The 16,872-nt window shown below is 45.6% G+C and overlaps 1 protein-coding gene and 1 long non-coding RNA gene across 8 annotated transcripts in view; one reads left to right on the top strand and one right to left on the bottom strand.

Annotated features, from left to right (window-relative positions):
- The window catches only part of THSD4 (thrombospondin type 1 domain containing 4), a 571,466-nt gene that overhangs the window by 483,581 nt on the left and 71,013 nt on the right, over nt 1–16,872 (bottom strand). For all 3 annotated transcript variants that reach the window (XM_067752213.1, XM_067752199.1, XM_067752206.1), the window contains exon 4: nt 1,554–1,915. In XM_067752213.1, the coding sequence (XP_067608314.1) occupies nt 1,554–1,915 (362 nt within the window). The remainder of the gene's footprint in view (nt 1–1,553; nt 1,916–16,872) is intronic.
- Nucleotides 4,822–16,473, top strand: LOC137231655 (uncharacterized). 5 transcript variants are annotated; one of them, XR_010946709.1, is made up of 5 exons: nt 4,822–4,983; nt 5,109–5,259; nt 6,635–6,738; nt 7,667–8,885; nt 15,727–16,473. It is a non-coding gene; the product is annotated as an uncharacterized lncRNA (long non-coding RNA). The 5 variants fall into 5 exon arrangements; XR_010946707.1 differs by having other exon boundaries at nt 15,700–16,473; XR_010946708.1 differs by lacking the exon at nt 15,727–16,473 and adding an exon at nt 9,466–9,535.

Genomic DNA, 16,872 nt, shown 5'->3' with positions numbered 1-16,872 from the left:
TTAACACGTGAAACATGCCCTAACATTACCTTTCTAAACTCTGAAAAGTTCTGAATTCTAAAATGCACTGGCCATAAGCATTTCAGATAAGGGACTGGGGAGCTATGTTATTATGGGGTTGTGGTCAGGATGAAGAGAGAAAACACATGTCAAACCCTTGGCTTTAGAAGTAGCAGCCCCTCAGTCCCAGAGCGACGTTGGAGGGTCCTCAGGTCTATATGCAGGAAGAGAGAAAGAAGGAATCATCCTCTCCCAGCTGGTCTCTCTTTTATTCTCCCACTGACATGACACACCAGTCCTCAGAACTCTCCCTTCTATCAACTCAGATTTGACTTATCATTCAGAATTCGGCCAAAGCACCTTCTCTGTGAAATGATCCTCTCTCTCCAAACTCCCAATGACCAGGTCAAGAGAGTATGTGTGGCTGGCAAGGGTGGATGGGTTGCACCTCCTCTCCACCTCCAGGTGGCTGGCAGCTGAGAAGGATTCAGGCAGCGTTAGCCACAGTGGGGAAGGGTGGCCATCGGTGCTAATGTCTGAACTGCAAGGCCGCCCACCTGATATGTTCGTGCCCTGCTTGGGATGGGCATTAACTGGGCTTAGCCACTAAATTATGTATTTCTTAAGCACAGCGAGCATAGCTTACACTTTTTGTTCTTCCTGTAAATGTTTGTTGTTATTGTTACTGCTTTCATATGAATATTCTCTCAGAATCTATCATGGACTTCGGGCGCCCAACAAATACTGCTGAATGGATGCTGAATGATCTGTCAATGTTGGTTGATTAATTCACTGACAAGCTCCTCCCAGCCTCGATATTCCTACCTTTCCATGGGCACTGTCTACTTTGGCATGTTTATGCTAGCCTAGCCACCCGAGGCTTTTGAGAGCTATACAACTATTCTGATGCCAGTATGCCGTTTCTGAGGTTCATATTTTATTAAGACTACAAAATATGTCCAGGTCTTTAATTAGACATATCCTCAAAGTTGTGTGTTCACTCAAAATACTTTGGAGAAACTTTGTATAAAAGTTCATAGAATCCTGAAACCTACAGCGTGGGAGCAAGTTAGACTCCAGACACTTAACTTGTTCAAGGATTCCAAACTCATGTCAGCTCTTGGGTTAAAAGGCCCCTTGTTTTGTGTCCTCAGCTCAAATTCACACGTCCTGCGGCCAGGAATCTCCCTTTCCCCCAACACTAGCAGAGCACTAGGACAGACGTCTCCCGGCTCCAGGTAGCTTTCTTTCAACCCTCCGCAGGGCCTCCCTAAGGTTGAGCCTAAGGGCATTCTGAAATGCAGCTTCACTTAGAAGGCAATTCAGAATCACAGAGGGGGTGGGAGTGGCCTCAACGCTTTAAAAGGCTGCAAAATAAATCAAAGGATGGAAGGAGATCTGTGGAGCCAAGAATTCCTCCCCCTCTGGCAGAAGCAAGGCATTAACCGCGCAATCTAGGATGAAGAGAAGCGCGCGCGGCATATCCGGGCTGGGGCAGGGACAGGGACAGGGATGGTGGCGGGCGGGCGCGCGGGGGCCGGGAGGGCCTGTACCTTCTCTCCGCCGTGGGTTCGCGGCCCCGGGCCTGCGGGTGCCGGCTACCTCGCTGCGCCGGACCCTGGCGGCTGGAGTTGAGGCTGGCGGGGGCGCGTGGCTCCTCGCGGCTCCTGTGAAGCGGCACCGACGTACGCACGGCTGACACCACGTGGCCTGCGAAGGCGCGCGCGGGGGCTCCGGGCGGCGGTCCGCCGCGTGCGCGGTACGAGCCGGGCAGGCAGGGTCGCGTCTGCTCCATCACGCCGCCGCTGCAGCTGCGCGAGCAGGCGGACCAGGGGCCCCACGCGCCCCACACGCCCGGGGCGCCGCCGCCGCCGTCCTCGGGAGCGCCCTCGGCCACCGCCATCCGCTGCGGGACCTGTGGAGACAGAGGCCGGTTAGGGGTCCGCAACATCCGCTCCTGCTTCACTCTCAGAGGCTCTGGATAACCCGAAAGGCTTATCCGTTAGGCACAAGTTGGCACAGGGCCTGTGTTAAAATCTGAGAAACAAAATAGAATCCAGCCTGGATTATACTCGTCTTCATACAGACGCAGATGCAGTCATAAAATAGAATGAATGAGTATATATAGCATATGTGTATACATATACATACACATATATACATATGTGTGTGTGTGTGTGTATATATATATATATATATATATATATATATATATATATATACACACACACACATATATTTTAATAAAGGAAGGGACACACAAAGGCCGGAGTGCATAGGGCTCAGCAAAATTGTATGTGGTCCTGGCTTTGGGGGCCATGGCCTTGGAGAGCTCAGTGTGGTACCCTCACCTCCTAACTGAGGCTTACCCTTCTGGTCCTTCGGGTCCAGGCTAGAAGGACAGGGCTTCCCTTAAGCTGCTGAGGAGGCCACGTCCCAGTGTCTCCATGCAGTAAAGGCAACACAACTCCAGGGTTTCCCTGCTCTAGAACCAGATGCCTGAAGTCACACCCCTGCCACCTCTTCTATCAGTGTGACTGGGAGGTTTCTGAAGCGCTCTGTGTTCTAAAGAGGGATGGTACGTAACTACTTCACAGGGCTGTAAAGAGATTTAAGTCAGGATGTCCACGTGCAAAGCAGAGAGCTGGCACTAAACACATACTTGTTAAATTCATAATGATAACCTTTCCTGCTTCCAAGATGAATCAGGAGATTAAAAACATCAGAAAGTTTTAAAGCTCTATCCCGAGGGTGACTCTACACCCCCATTCACTTAACTGGTCATTTCACAGAGATCTACCATGCCAAGCAGGTTGCTAAGCGTGGGTACACTGTGTTCCTTCATGATGCAGACAGGCTCTGAGCACCAGGTATATACCAGTGTTGAGCTAGGTCCTGAGGACAAGGAGAAAAGCACCCCAGGTTGCACGAATGTCCTGGCCCAGTAGCAAAGAGCTTTATGTAGCTAGGACAAGCCTAGGGAGGCTCCCCGGGGGGGACTGGCTGCCTGTCTGGGTGGGGTGGGGCTTGAGAAGTCCTCAGAGGAAGAATCATGGTAAAAGAGCTGTAATTATTCAGGCACCCACTTGGTACCAGATAACACGTGTAATTTCTAGTCCTCACAGCAGCCCTGGTTACAACCATTCTCACCTTTCAGAGATGAGGTTTCCCACCTGAGGTTCACAGACCTGTTAACTACCCTAGTCATGTGGCTGCAGGAGAGTTTGGACTCCAGTCTCCCCAGCCTCCAATACCTGCAGCTCCAGCACTGCGTGCTCTCCCCCCAGCAGACAGCTGCTCTAGCGCTTCTGGATCCTTCCCCTGGAATGTCCTTCCTACCCTTGGGACACCGAGTAACACTATGACTTTCCTTAAAAAATGTGGGTTTTTCCAAATATCGTATATTAACGCATATATGTGGAATCTAGAAAAATGGTACAGATGAACCGGTTTGCAAGGCAGAAACAGAGACAGAGATGTAGAGAACAAAGGTATGGACACCAAGGGGGGAAAGTGGCAGGGGGTGGTGGTGGTGGTGATGGGACAAATTGGGAGATTGGGATTGACATATATACACCAATATGTATAAAATATATAACTAATAAGAACCTGCTGTATAAAAAATAAAATAAAATTTAAAAAAAAATGTGGGTTTTTCAGTGAACCTCAGGCTTCCATCTGACATGCATAATTGCCTCCAGATTACCTTGGCTTTTTTTTTTTTTTTTTAGATATCGGGATTCATCAGCATTGTTTGGTCCAAGAGCTTGAAGACCTTTCACAGTTACACTCCTCTGTCCCCACGATACCCCTGAGAGGTGAGAAGGTACAGGGATTGCCTTCCCCTTTGTGTGGAACAAACCCGGTAAGGCTGAACTCCTTCACAGCACATGGGAATGAGACATGGAGCTAAGATTACTTCAGAGGGTGGTGTGGATGAGGAAATCCCCCCAAGAGCCTGAGGTGAGAGCTCAGAAAGAGTAAGCCACCACTGGAACAGTACTATAGTCACTAAAAGCCCTGCAAGGCTCAGCTCCAGGGTAGAGTCCTTGCCCCCAGGTACTCAGTTACCTTGAAGCCATGGGGCTTGTTTAATTGGGGCCACCTTCCTTCAATACATTCCAGGGCACAGAGGGGTCTCTGCATGACCTTGATAGCTTAAGCTGGGTTCCTGAAGGTTCAGGGAATGACTACTGGAAGGATGAGTGAGAGAGCTGAGGAGTCCAGGAAGCAAACAAGCATCTCATCAGAGGTTTAAGCCCAGAGCTGGATGTCAGCCCGCCAGTCTATGGGCGCCATGTTCAGAGAGCCACGGCGAGAGGTCAGGGGTCATGTGAGTGGAGCCAGCGGGAGATGCAGTGGAGCGAGGGCAGGACAGAAGGTTCCGCGACAGGAGGGCTGCAGTTTCCTGACCACCAGTATGTGAGCAGCAGGCAGGATGATGGGCGCACAAATAGCAAATACACTCCACTCATCACTACTAAATTGGGAACCCAGGAGAGAAGGGTTATAAATATAAAACACAGCAAACAAAAACCAAGCTTTTGTTCTTTTTTCTCCTCCCTGACATACCCTGATTAATATCAAACCGATGGTGGATTCGCTGGGTGATTGTAAAAAAAATCAGGCCATAGTCTTGATATATAAAGTAATCCCTAGAGTGTGTGTGGTGGGCTGAATGGTGGCCTTCCCCAAAAGGTATATGTCCACACCCTAACCCCCAGAACTTGTAAATGTGGCTTTATTTGGAAAAAGAGTCAATGTCGATGTAATTAGGTTAAGCGTCTTGAGATGAGATCATCTTTCTGGGTGGCCCTTAAATCCAATGACAAGTTGTCCTTAGAAGACACAGAGGAGAAGGCCATGTGACCAGAGAGAAAGAGACGGGGGTGCTGCAGGCACAGGCCGGGAGCCACCGCAAGCTGAAAGAAGCAAGGAGGATTCTCCCCTAGTTACTGGAAGGAGCATAGCCCTGGCAACACCGTGATTTTGAACTTCAGGCCTTCAGAATTGTGAGGGAATAAATTTCTGTTGCTTTAAGCCACCAAGTTTGTGGTTATTTGCTACGACAGCCCTAGGAAACTAATCCAATCTGTTGGTACTTCCAGGACAAGGAAGAAAAGCAGACAGCCATTTGTTGGGCTCCTTCTCTGTGCCGGGTACTGTGCAAACATCTCACATGCGTGGGGACGGGCTCTATGGCATAGGCACCACGAGCTCCAGGTCACACTTTACAGGGCCCCTGAGCCATCCTGGGAGGTTGGTTATTTTTGTCCCTTTTACAGGAAGAAACTGGGGCCCTGAGAAGCTGTATAACTTGCCCATGTCTCAGTCTAGTGAGGGGCACCGATAGGACTAAAATTGAGGTCTCCTAACACCTACTCTAGCACTTTTTTTTTCATGCAGCATGTTGCCTCCCTGCCTATGTTGTTGATGGAAAACAGAAGAGTAAAATGAGTAGTAATAAATCCACTTTGATAGCCTAGTAGGAGAATAATCAGGATAAACAAACAAAGGCAGAAGTATGTTTCTGGCACATTTGGGGACTTCAGTTACCCACCACTTCCTGATTGCCCATGAACATAGATAACTAAGGCACTGTCTATAATATTTGGCTCAGACGTGCAGCTAGCCTAAAAATCCACTTCCTAGAACTAATCCCACCCTTAATTTAGTTTCCTATTGCCAAACTGGGCAGGCTCCCTAGGGAAGGAAAACATGAAACCACATTCCATCCTATTCTATTCATAAGAATTCTCTAATTTATAAAGTTGAATTATGGTGAGTGACTTGAAATTCCATCTCAGTCCCCATGGTGGGAATCCAACCCCATGCTTCAGAATTGTATTTTTATAGTACATAGCCAGGGGAAAAAAAGAGAAACAGAAAGGAAGGAAGGAGGGAAATGCAGAGAAAGAAAGGAAGAAATATCAAAGAAAAAATGAAGGGAGGAGAGATTTGCGTGTCAGCCTCCCAGTTCCATCAACCTCCCATCCGCCCTCTACGCCTTCCCAGTCCTCCTAGTGACCCTCCTCCCTTCCTCTTTTCTGATGGTCACGGAGTTTTCTGTGAGGCAGGATGGGAAAAATTCCAAGTGTTCTGAGACATAATATTCCTAAAATTAGGACTAACTCACAGGACCTCAGTTAGTCAGTGACAAACAGCAAAACCAAAGAATAAATCATGCTGAGAGACAAAAACCAACAAATAATAGAAACTCAAAGCCGTGTCAACTGCCAGCCTGTTGTCCCTTCCCCAAGACACTCACGACATGTAAAGACTGAAGCAGAAAACACAAAGCGCTTCTCAAATGACCCCCAAACTGCTGATTTCTTTCATTTATAAAGAGTCCTAACAAATCAGCAAGAAAAAGACAAACAACCCAATGGAAGTAGGTTCAAAGGGAACCTACTTTGAATGGGGAGTTTACAGTTGTTATGGACTGAATGTCTGTGTCCCCTCAAGGTTCACGTCTTGAAGCCCTAACCCCAATGTGATAGTATGTGGAGGGAGGGCATTTGGGAGTTAATTAGGTTTAGATGATGTCGGGTGGATAGGACCCCCTGATGGGATCCGTATCCTTATAAGAAGAGGAAGAAAGACCAGAACTCTCTCTCTTTCTCCACCATGTGAGGACATAGTGAAAAGCCAGCCATCTTGAATCCAAGAAAAGAGTCCCCACTGTGGAATCAAATCTGCCAGGACCTGGATCTTGGACTTTTCCCAGCCTCCAGAACGGTGAGAAATAATTCCTGTGGTTTAAGCCACCCCGTCAACGGTATTTTGTTATAGCAGCCCAGGCTGACTAGTACAGCAGGAAAATAAATACAATACATATATGAAAACTGTATAACATCACATATAATCAAATAAATGCAAACGAAAACAACAGAATTCCATTTTATCTCTATTATATTAGCAAAGATTATAAAGTTTGACAATACTGATATGGCAAGAATGTTCCCTGCTGATGGGAGTCTAAACTGGGGCACTTCCTTGGAGGGAACTTTGCAATACCTACCAAATTTGAAAGGTACATACCCTTTAGACCAGCAGCTCTACTTTCAGTAGTTCACCCTATAGGTACACGCAAAACCGGTGCATAACGCTGTATATAGAAAAACTTCTATTGCATTACTTTTTGTAAGAACAAAACCAAAAAAATCTGGAAACAACCTAAATGCCCATGAATAGGAGCTTGGTTAAATCCTCCCAAATCTAATCCATCCAAGCAATGGATTACAACTTACCTGTTAGAATGAGGTACTGATAGATTTATACCTGTTAAATTGGACTACCCTCCATAATACATTAATTAGTGAAAAAAATACCAAGAAGTAGAACAGTATTAGAGAATAGACCTATTTACAGATATCACTAGGTTGAAACAAATAATTATTGATATTTGATCTTCTGTTATGAAAAGCAATATTCTGCTGTAAGGAAAGGAGTGGGTGATGAAGTTCACATTGGATGGCTTCAGCCTTCTAGGAAAGAGGTAAGATCTGCCACTGAAAGAAGGAGAGAGACGAACTGGAAGATTACAGAAAGAAGGTCTAATTAGGATGAGCAAAAATTTCCTTTCTTTGCCTGAACTGGTTTCACGTAAGCTCTCCGTCTGATATTCACAAGATTCATTTCAAGGATTTTTACTTCCATTTTGCAGATATGGTCACTGAGGTTCAGAGTGCCCTAGTGGATGAAGCGTGGGTTTGGAAAATACACATAAGAAAGAAAATACAGTTGGCCCTCCGTATCTGCGGGTTCCACATCTGTAGACTCAACCAACCTTGGATTGAAAATATTAAGAAAAAAAAAAATACCAGAGTTCCAGAAAGTGAAACTTGATTTTGCCTTGACTTGGAAACTATTTACATAACATTTACATTGTGTTTAGAACTATTTATATAGCATTTACATTGTATTAGGTATTATGAGTAATCCAGACATGATTTAAAGTATATGGGAGGATGCGCATAGGTTATACACAAATACCATGACATTTTATATAAGGGACTTGAGCATCTGCAGGTTTTGGTATCCCTGGGGGTCCTGGAACCAATCCCCCACGTATCCAAGGATTGACTGTAATGCAGCTCTGATGGTGTTGTTGGGTAGATGAAATGAAGTAATGAGGTAAAGCGTCAAACACACTACCAGTCACCGAGGAGCACAGAAGACCTCTAATTTTGTCCCTTCACTGGAAGAACTGACATCACCCATCAAAAGTTTTATAATGTGTAAGAAGCAGATCCAGCCCTCAAATAAAATTGGTGCTCTCTCCATTCCACTGGAGGTTTTAAAGAACAGAGGCAGGGTGGATGTAGAGGCAAGATAACAGAATTAAAAGAGAAGACTTTTCAAAGTACACATACCATGCCATGCCTTTTCCCCAGAGGTTATAATATGTCTTGCCTAGGATCAAGGGAAATGTGTACTTTGGATGAAATCCTCCAAACCTTCTAACAGCCCCCTTCCTCGTAGAAAAATGACTGCTTGATATTATGCTTTTCTAAATAGTCACTGTGGGGCATGAGCCAGGGAACAGAAAAAAAGGAAGGTATGCAAGGAAGTAGGAGAATCACGTTAGTCACATCCCTATTTAACTCGGGCCGTGCAAAAGAAGAGGTTGTAGTAGAACTGGAGTGGGGATTAAAATCCCCCAGAGATTTTGGGTTTGGAGATGGACGCTGTAACTAACAACACTGTGGAGCCTGTTGTATGAAAGTTACTGTTAGGCAGGGATGTTTTTGTAAATGTATACTGATGGTAGGATGTGTGTGTAGGGCAGCCTGGCAATCATTCCCCTTTCCCTGGGTCCTCTAGGAAATCACCCCTCCACACTGGATGAAGTGTGATAGGAATGTCTGTCAGCTGAAGCCAAGGTAAGCAATGTGAGCCAACAGAACACTCCCTGGAATTTGAGTCGCTAGTAAAGTGGCTGAGAGACTGCAAATGGCTTTGGGTCCTTCGTCCTGACCTCACTGCTTATGCTCTGAGACCATTCTTGCTGCCCTCTGGAGTGTCTCAATGCCCACCTGCTTCCTAGGCTGGTTCCAATACATTTCCCATTGCTTACGTTAGTTTCTGTGGCTTGCAGTAAAGAACCCTAAATGGTACCTAAATGAGTGCAAATATTAAAATATATGGATAAACTGTGGTAACAAAGACAGTGTGAAATAAGCTGGGTCTGCCTTTGGCACAGGACTTGGAGAGGAAGCAATGACTGGAATGACCAAAGGTGGTCCTGACTTGGCAGAAGCCTTGGGATTAAGGGGGTCCGGGGCTGGAGGATTCATATGGAGACAACAGTTGACCACAGTCAGCGTAACGAGAGAACCAAGGTCTCCATGAAACATGATGGGCTAAGTGAATAGGAGGATCACAGGGAGAGACAGCAAATGGGCTTAGAGGAGCTGGAAAAGCAACAATCTGAGCTATTGTGGCTGTGTTTTATTCCATCAGCATCTTTTTAAGGAAGACGAACATATGTGACTAAAATAGAAGGGTGGTCAAATACACTGGAGCTTCATGACTCAATGAAATAGCATAATCATGAATAATACAGAGCAATGCGGAAAGAGTCCCGTAATATAATACTAAGTGAAAAATGCCAAATACAAACTTGTAACTATACCATGATTATAATAATGTAAAGATTCTGTAGCATGTGAACAAAGCCTGGAAGGGAACGTGGAAAAATGAAAACATACGCTCTGTTCCTGAAGCTGGTCCCCGGGTTAGTTTTCTTGTAATTTAAAAAAGTTCAGTCATGGTTACGATATTGCTTGCTCAATAAATAAAAATAAATAGATTAAGTGGAGAAAGATTCAGAACAGACTGCTGGGGGTTGGGGGAGGCACAGAACAGACCAAGAGTTGGTGGTAGTCGTCCTCACAGAAAGCTCTGTGAATTTCTCATCGTCACCAGTAAATCCATAGCTAGCTAGGAACAGCTCTAAATGTTTTCAATGTATTTGGTTTTGGTACTAATGTGAAATCATGTAAGATTTCACTGATTTCTAATTTTCTTTCTACAAAATTAAACCCACCATCTGTTCTTCATAGAAAGCGAGTCACATGCAAAGTCTGACATTCTGAAGTCTCATTCTAGAAGAGACTGGGAAAAGGAGGTTTCGTTTTAGCCACATAACAAGTCAACACCCTAAAGCAAACATTACAAAAACACACCTTGGAGTTTGAGCCCAGAGAGCAAAGTTTTGGAACTCCAAGAGCACATGATAGCAGGCACACAGAAGTGGCAGCTCCGCTAGGACATCTGTTACCCGTGCAGGAACATGGGGAGGTGGTGCGTCTTGATAAAGAAGCTCCAAACTCAAACCAGATCTCAATTAAGGACCTCCACGATGGTTTCTCAGAGACACCAATTCAACCTTACATCTTAACCACCTATCTTGACTCTGACACAACACAGACTGCGAAAGCCCCTAATCTTTCCTCTCAGCATAATGTCAAGGCCGGCAGCTGCACAATGAATATGAGAATCTCACAAATACGGGAGACTGGACTGGAGTGAAACATGCTCAGCCTTGACCACTGTGTCAGAATCTCCCACAAAGTAGTTTATATATAAGGGAGTTCACCAATGCATTTCAGGAACAGTTAAAAGGATGCATTTGCACAAAGCCATAACAGGGGGAGGAGTGAGTGGAGGTTAAGGTAGAGAGAGAGAGATGTGTGGCAAGAGAAATATCAAGCCTGAGCTAAAGCATGTGCCCTAGAGGAAAATCCACTGACATACAGTCACCCAAAAGCTAAGCAAGTGTGAGTCTGGTTGCCCTGCCAATTCCAGCTCTGTCTGCCAGGCCCTCAGGCCCTCTCTCAATACCTGTGTCCTCCCAGTTGGTGAATCCTGACAGCAAATGATCTCAAATACATCAAACTCCACTATATCCTCTCACTATGGTACTCAGTATATACTCTGACTCAAACACTGGAGACGAACACAGAGATACCCTCGTCCTCCTAGCCCTAGTCCTGTGTTGTTTCTCCATGTGTGACCCACAAGGTACCCACAACATAATCAACCTCACGTCTATCTGAGACATGCAGATTCCTGGATCCCACACCAAACCTAGGGAATAAAAACCTCTGGGGTGGGGCCCAGGAATATGTATTTTAAACAAGCTTCCCCAGTGATTTGCATGCATCCTCTGGTTTGAGAGTCACTGGCCCCCGGATACCTCTAGGTGAAACTCAGAGGAAAGTGCTCAACTGAGCTTACCCTCTGGACTTTGGACCTTTACCATATACTGCTACTTCCTGAATCCCCAAATGCTCTAGCCACATTATTTTATCACCCTCAAATTCCCTGCTTTTTGGTCTACCCCTGCCACTTCTGCCATTCAAGTGGAGGCCAACCTGGAGCTTATCATATGAGACAGGAAAACATTCACAGAACGATATCTACCTAACATGGGATCCATGCTAAGAAGACTCTATTTGAAATGTACTTTTAAGAAAAGAAGTACAGCAGCAATAGGAACCGCAGAAAGATGAAAGAAGAGGGAAGGGAAGGCTCGGGGGAAACCCTGGACTGGCCCCTGTGTTCTGGTCCCAAGTCTGCTGTTACTCACTTTCTGATTTGGGGCAAGTCAGTCTGTGGCTCTGGACCTCAGTTTCCATATCAGTAAAATGAGCCGGTTGGGATTGATGAGGGCTGGGGTCCCTTCCAGTGCTAACAGGCTCGGATTTTTCCTGGAAGAGCACTGACGTTCCTTGCCACGTACTGATTTGCTTCAAGTACCACAACTGAGAGGCAATCCCACAGGTTGTGCCCAGGGGTCCCCACTGCCAGCAAAGAGCAGGCTTTAAGCACAGAAGATCTTCCCTGAAGGCGGTGCAAAGGAGCCCTGGATGCCTTTCCACAATATTCAAAGGCAGGGCCCAGCCAAGAGGATGGAATGAGGTAAATATTTGAATGTGATCTACATAATCGGAAACACTCCCCCTTCTGAAATGGACCTGACTCTTTCATCACCAGCCACATGGAAATCATCCTCGGTTATAACTAGAAAATAACGCAGAGCATGTGCCTGGGTACCGAGGCCGCCCTGTGCTGCTGCGCAGTTACTCAGGAAACAGAAGCAGATGTCTCTGTGCACAGTGCCTGGGTGTGTTCTTTTGTTCAGTGGCGAGTCCATTTGGCCTCATGCTCTCAACAGCAATCCCCTACCTTCAACCCACGCCAACCAGGACAGTCAAAATAGTGAGTAATTCACACAATAAAGAGTGCCGGCTTCTGGACCCAGAGGTTGACTTGGGGAACAGCAACCTTCCAGCAGAGAATTCTGCCTGGTGATTTGGCCAACTGCATCTGAGTCAATATCCAACGCTCCCCAGGAAGCAGCTGGGATCCGCAGGCCCCTATAAGGAAGGCAATTGGAAAGCACTCCCTGGAACTTGGCGGCATCTGGCGCAGAGCAGAGCACACAGTAGATGCTCTGGAAACACTCTGCTGAATAAAGGAGCCTGCACACGGGCTGAGATGGGACCCTACCTGGATTCCCATCTTCAGTCTTTCCCTTGTCCACTCAGGCCTCCTCGTGCCACCACAGTTATTTTCTTGAAATCTAGCCCTATTGCGTTACTCTCTTGCTTACCAATGTCTCTTGAGTTCTCACTCTCCAGAAGATGAGATCCAAACTTATTCCGTGCCGTGGCATTCTAAGCCTTTCATAAACTGGCCTCATCCTTCCTTTCCAGCTTCAACTCCTCCCCAGCCCTCTGCCCCACCCCCAGTGCTCCCAGCAAGCACGAAGTAGGGAAGCAGGCCACGCCCCTTCTCCCCTCCTGCCTTCACCCTGCTGAAGCTCAAATAGCTTCAAATACCTCTCCCTTCCTCCTCTTCCTGGGAACTCCTACTCAGCTCCAAAGACCTCTCCCAATCGGGTCAAATGGTCTCTCTCCCATGCTGCAGGGCCATTACCCACATCGCTCTCCGTAGCACTCACCACCTGGCACGATAATTATCTGTGTACACAGCCATCTCCCCAATAACACCGTGAGCCCTCCAAGGCAGGGATTATGCTTATTTCTCTTTGTCTTCCATCTACTCTAACAGCACCTCTTACAGAGTCTGTCACCTGGTAAGGCCCTCAGAGAGTACCTGATGGATGCATGAATGAGCACATGGATGAATGAATGACGAATGTACCAACTGCTTGGTTTCTTGCTCTGTGAAACATCAAACACCTCCTCTCCCTAGAGCAGCATGTGCCACAGCTGTTCAGCCACTTGGGTGGTGATCTGTGATGCCCCTATTGTTTTCCTTGCTCCGTGTGCCTAAATGACAGTTCTATCTCTTGAAAGTAATACACTCAGTATTTGATCTCCTGGCTATCTCCTGCCTGTTGAAACGTTCTCTCTCCTTGACTCCAGGACACCATATTGCCCTGGTTTTCCTCCTAAGTTTGTAGCTCTCTTCTCCTCTTCTGTTATGTAGTTCTTCTTCTGTCTGCTGGCTTCTCCCCTTCTACCTGCCCTTCAAATATTAGGGCTCCATTCTTCGTTTTCCAATCTCATCCAACCCTTCTTACAGGGAAATACTGTAGCATCAGCAATGATCTTTCATGTTGATATCACCCTTATTAATGGGTAGCCCCAAACTCTCTCCCAGGCACCAGATTTACATTCCAAATCACCAACTCGACATACTCGCCAGGATGACGCATGGGCTTCTCATACTCAGTGCGTCACCTAACCAGGACCTGAATGCCTGCTCCATCTTCTGGTTCATCCAACTGGACATAAAATCCTACTAGTCTGACTTCAAAAACATCCCTGGACCCTGTCCCATTTCCTCCATCCCCACGGCCCGTGGTTGGGTCACAGTCTCACTCCCATTTGCTCTTACCTCGTCTCTATCCATCCAATCTCCCCTTCCCCCACTTCCAGAATTACATTCCTAAAAATCACATCATCCAAGACCCATGACTATAGACCTCCCGGAGCTCCCCTCTGCCCCCCGAACTACATCTAGTCCCCCCAGCCTGGCTCACAAGGCCTGTCACTCTTTGGCCTCTCCCCGGACCTACAGCCTCCCCTGCCAGCACTTCCCTATTCTTAACTTCTCACTCAACCACCCCAAGTCTTTACACCACTCTGTGCCTCTATATGACATGCCACTGGGCTCAAAAGTCCTCCCTCACCTCCCACCCTTACTTCACCTGATCAATTCCTGCTCATTCTTCAAGATCCTATTGGAAAGAAGAACACCCTCTTTAGAGACTACCCCAACTCTCCAGGCAAGGATAGCTGCTCTGTCCTTTAGGCATCCACAAAACTTTGCGCACACTTCACTATATTCCGTTATAACTTCTTTTTTGATGTGTCTCATACTCCAAGTTGTGAAACAAAACCAAGTATAAATTTTTTACGCTTACTTACAAATGGAATAAGTACAAAACTGAAAACAACCAACAAAATCAAATTAACAATATTAATTTAATGTGATAGATAGTTAATGAAACTAAATAGACATTGTAGGGTGTGGTGTAGGACATACTTAAGTCTTTGAAGTTTCACTTATTGACTAGATTCTTTTAAATTTGAGCAGGATGGACCATCATTTGAGTTGTTATTTTTTCCTTTTGAAAAATGAACTTGTTTACACCATCAATCCATCATTTAGAAGGGCCAATCTATAAGGCTGAAAAAAAATTTAAATGCTGCTTAACGAAAAAAATTCACTATTATTTACCACTGTATTTACTATGAGTGAGCTAGTATGATGTGGGTCACAAAAGGCAGAACTTGTGTATACAGCTGAAGGTGGACATGGTTCTGAATCTCTACAGGACAGGGTCTTTGGAGATTGGCACCCCAGAAAATGTAAAAATCTTTTCTCACTAAAATGGAGGTATAAACTGTCATTCACATTATCCAGAATAGACTTATACTTTTAGGTTCTCATCAAAATGAAAATTCTCAACTAAAAAAACCTAATTTAAGTTGCAGTTCACCAAGAATACACCCAGGATTCCAGGGAGCTATGGGTCCTTGGCTTATAAAACACTGTTTTAATTTTAAAGAAAAACGATGACGCCCAGAGCCAGGATTTGACCCCAGACTGGGCTGATTCCAAAGCTCAGACTCCTCTCTCTGCCCCTGCTTCTTAATTCTCAAGAATGCTATGAGGCCCAAGTATTGGGTACCAAAGAGTTTCATAGGCCATAAAGTCCTATACAATGGTTAGCTTAGGTTATTTTTATTTATATAGGTCAAAGGAGAATACTTTAGAGAAGGAACTGGCACATGTTAGGAAATGTCCTCTCTTGCACAATACAATGCCTCTTTAAGGAGATAATATTTATATCAGTTCTCTCCGTAGAGTTAACAGGTCACAGCTCAAACCTGATATTATTTGATTAAGGAGGGAAAGATATTATTACATGCTCCATGGGAGCAGGTGAGCAGAAAATCGGAACCTCTCAACAAAGGAAAAGATGCTGATTATCAGGGGCCCATGTGCAAATGCAATTAGAAAACTCCTGTTTACTCAGGAACACCCAGGGGCAGCCATCCCTGAAAGAGGTGCAATAATATGGGACACAAACAAATTTTCTGACCATATCATTTCCCAAGTCCAGTTGAATTCCTTGGTTACCCTTTTGAGATCCTTCCAATCACATCCAATGACCTGTAAAAATCTGTTTCTTGGGCTTCCCTGGTGGCACAGTGGTTGAGAATCTGTCTGCTAATGCAGGGGACACGGGTTCGAGCCCTGGTCTGGGAGGATCCCACATGCCGCGGAGCAACTAGGCCCGTGAGCCACAACTACTGAGCCTGCGCGTCTGGAGCCTGTGCTCCGCAACAAGAGAGGCCGCGACAGTGAGAGGCCCGCGTACCGCGATGAAGAGTGGCCCCCGCTTGCCGCAACTAGAGAAAGCCCTCGCGCAGAAACGAAGACCCAACACAGCAAAAATAAATAAATAAACAAATGTGGGGTTCAAAAAAAAAAAGAAAAGGAATACTATAAAAAAAATTGTTTCTTTGTGTTTAAATAGCATTTCTTTGATTCTTCTTGAAAGAGAGGCAATTAATGTCTACTAAGGCCCTACCATGTGCCAGGCACTTTACTAATTTACTTCACTGAATTCTCAAAGCTGGCTCCGCCTCACCAATCAGACCTTAATTCAAATGTCATCTCCTCAAAGATGTTTCCCTGGCCACATCATCTAAAGTAGCAAGTGTATATGGGCACACATGTACACACACACACACACAGAGTCACTATCGCTTTGCCCTGTTTCACTTCCCTCATACAGTCTGAAATGCTCTTATTTGCTTGTTTGTTTATTGTCTGCTGCTCCCATCTGGAATAGCTACGCCTCCTTATAGGTGAGGACCTTGCGTCTCTTTTTCACCTCTATTCCCAGGCCCTAGAGCAGAGCCTCATACGTAGTAGGTGCTGAATGGTTGCTGAATGAATACACCCTTCTAGGTAGGAAATATCATGCCTCTGTTATAACTGAGAAGCTAATATATTCCGCTTAAGTTTAGGCTCTAGGAAGTGATATAGTCAGAACTGAAACTCAGATCTACCTGCTCCAGGAGCCAAGATGTCCACTCCCCAACCTTCTCTAACTGGGCTTGTTAGCCGTGCACCAGACATCCCAGAAAAAAAAGATGTGGCATCTTCCCCAACAGCCAATTTTCTCAGAGTTTAGAAAAAAACAGGTGTATGTGTATGTAAATTTTTTCCTGATGTTAAGTAATTTAAAGGATTGTTTTAAAATTAAAACAATCAGTTGTATTTTGGGACATGATGTCACATTTCCAAGAATGTTTAAAGATAAAAGTAGACTTCAAGGAAATGTTAAGCCTTCAGTAGGCTACTTCAGCCTACTCC

Source organism: Pseudorca crassidens, chromosome 1 (assembly GCF_039906515.1).
Source record: "Pseudorca crassidens isolate mPseCra1 chromosome 1, mPseCra1.hap1, whole genome shotgun sequence".
In the NCBI taxonomy this organism is placed as follows: domain Eukaryota; kingdom Metazoa; phylum Chordata; class Mammalia; order Artiodactyla; family Delphinidae; genus Pseudorca; species Pseudorca crassidens.
This window is presented reverse-complemented; position numbering and strand designations above follow the sequence as displayed.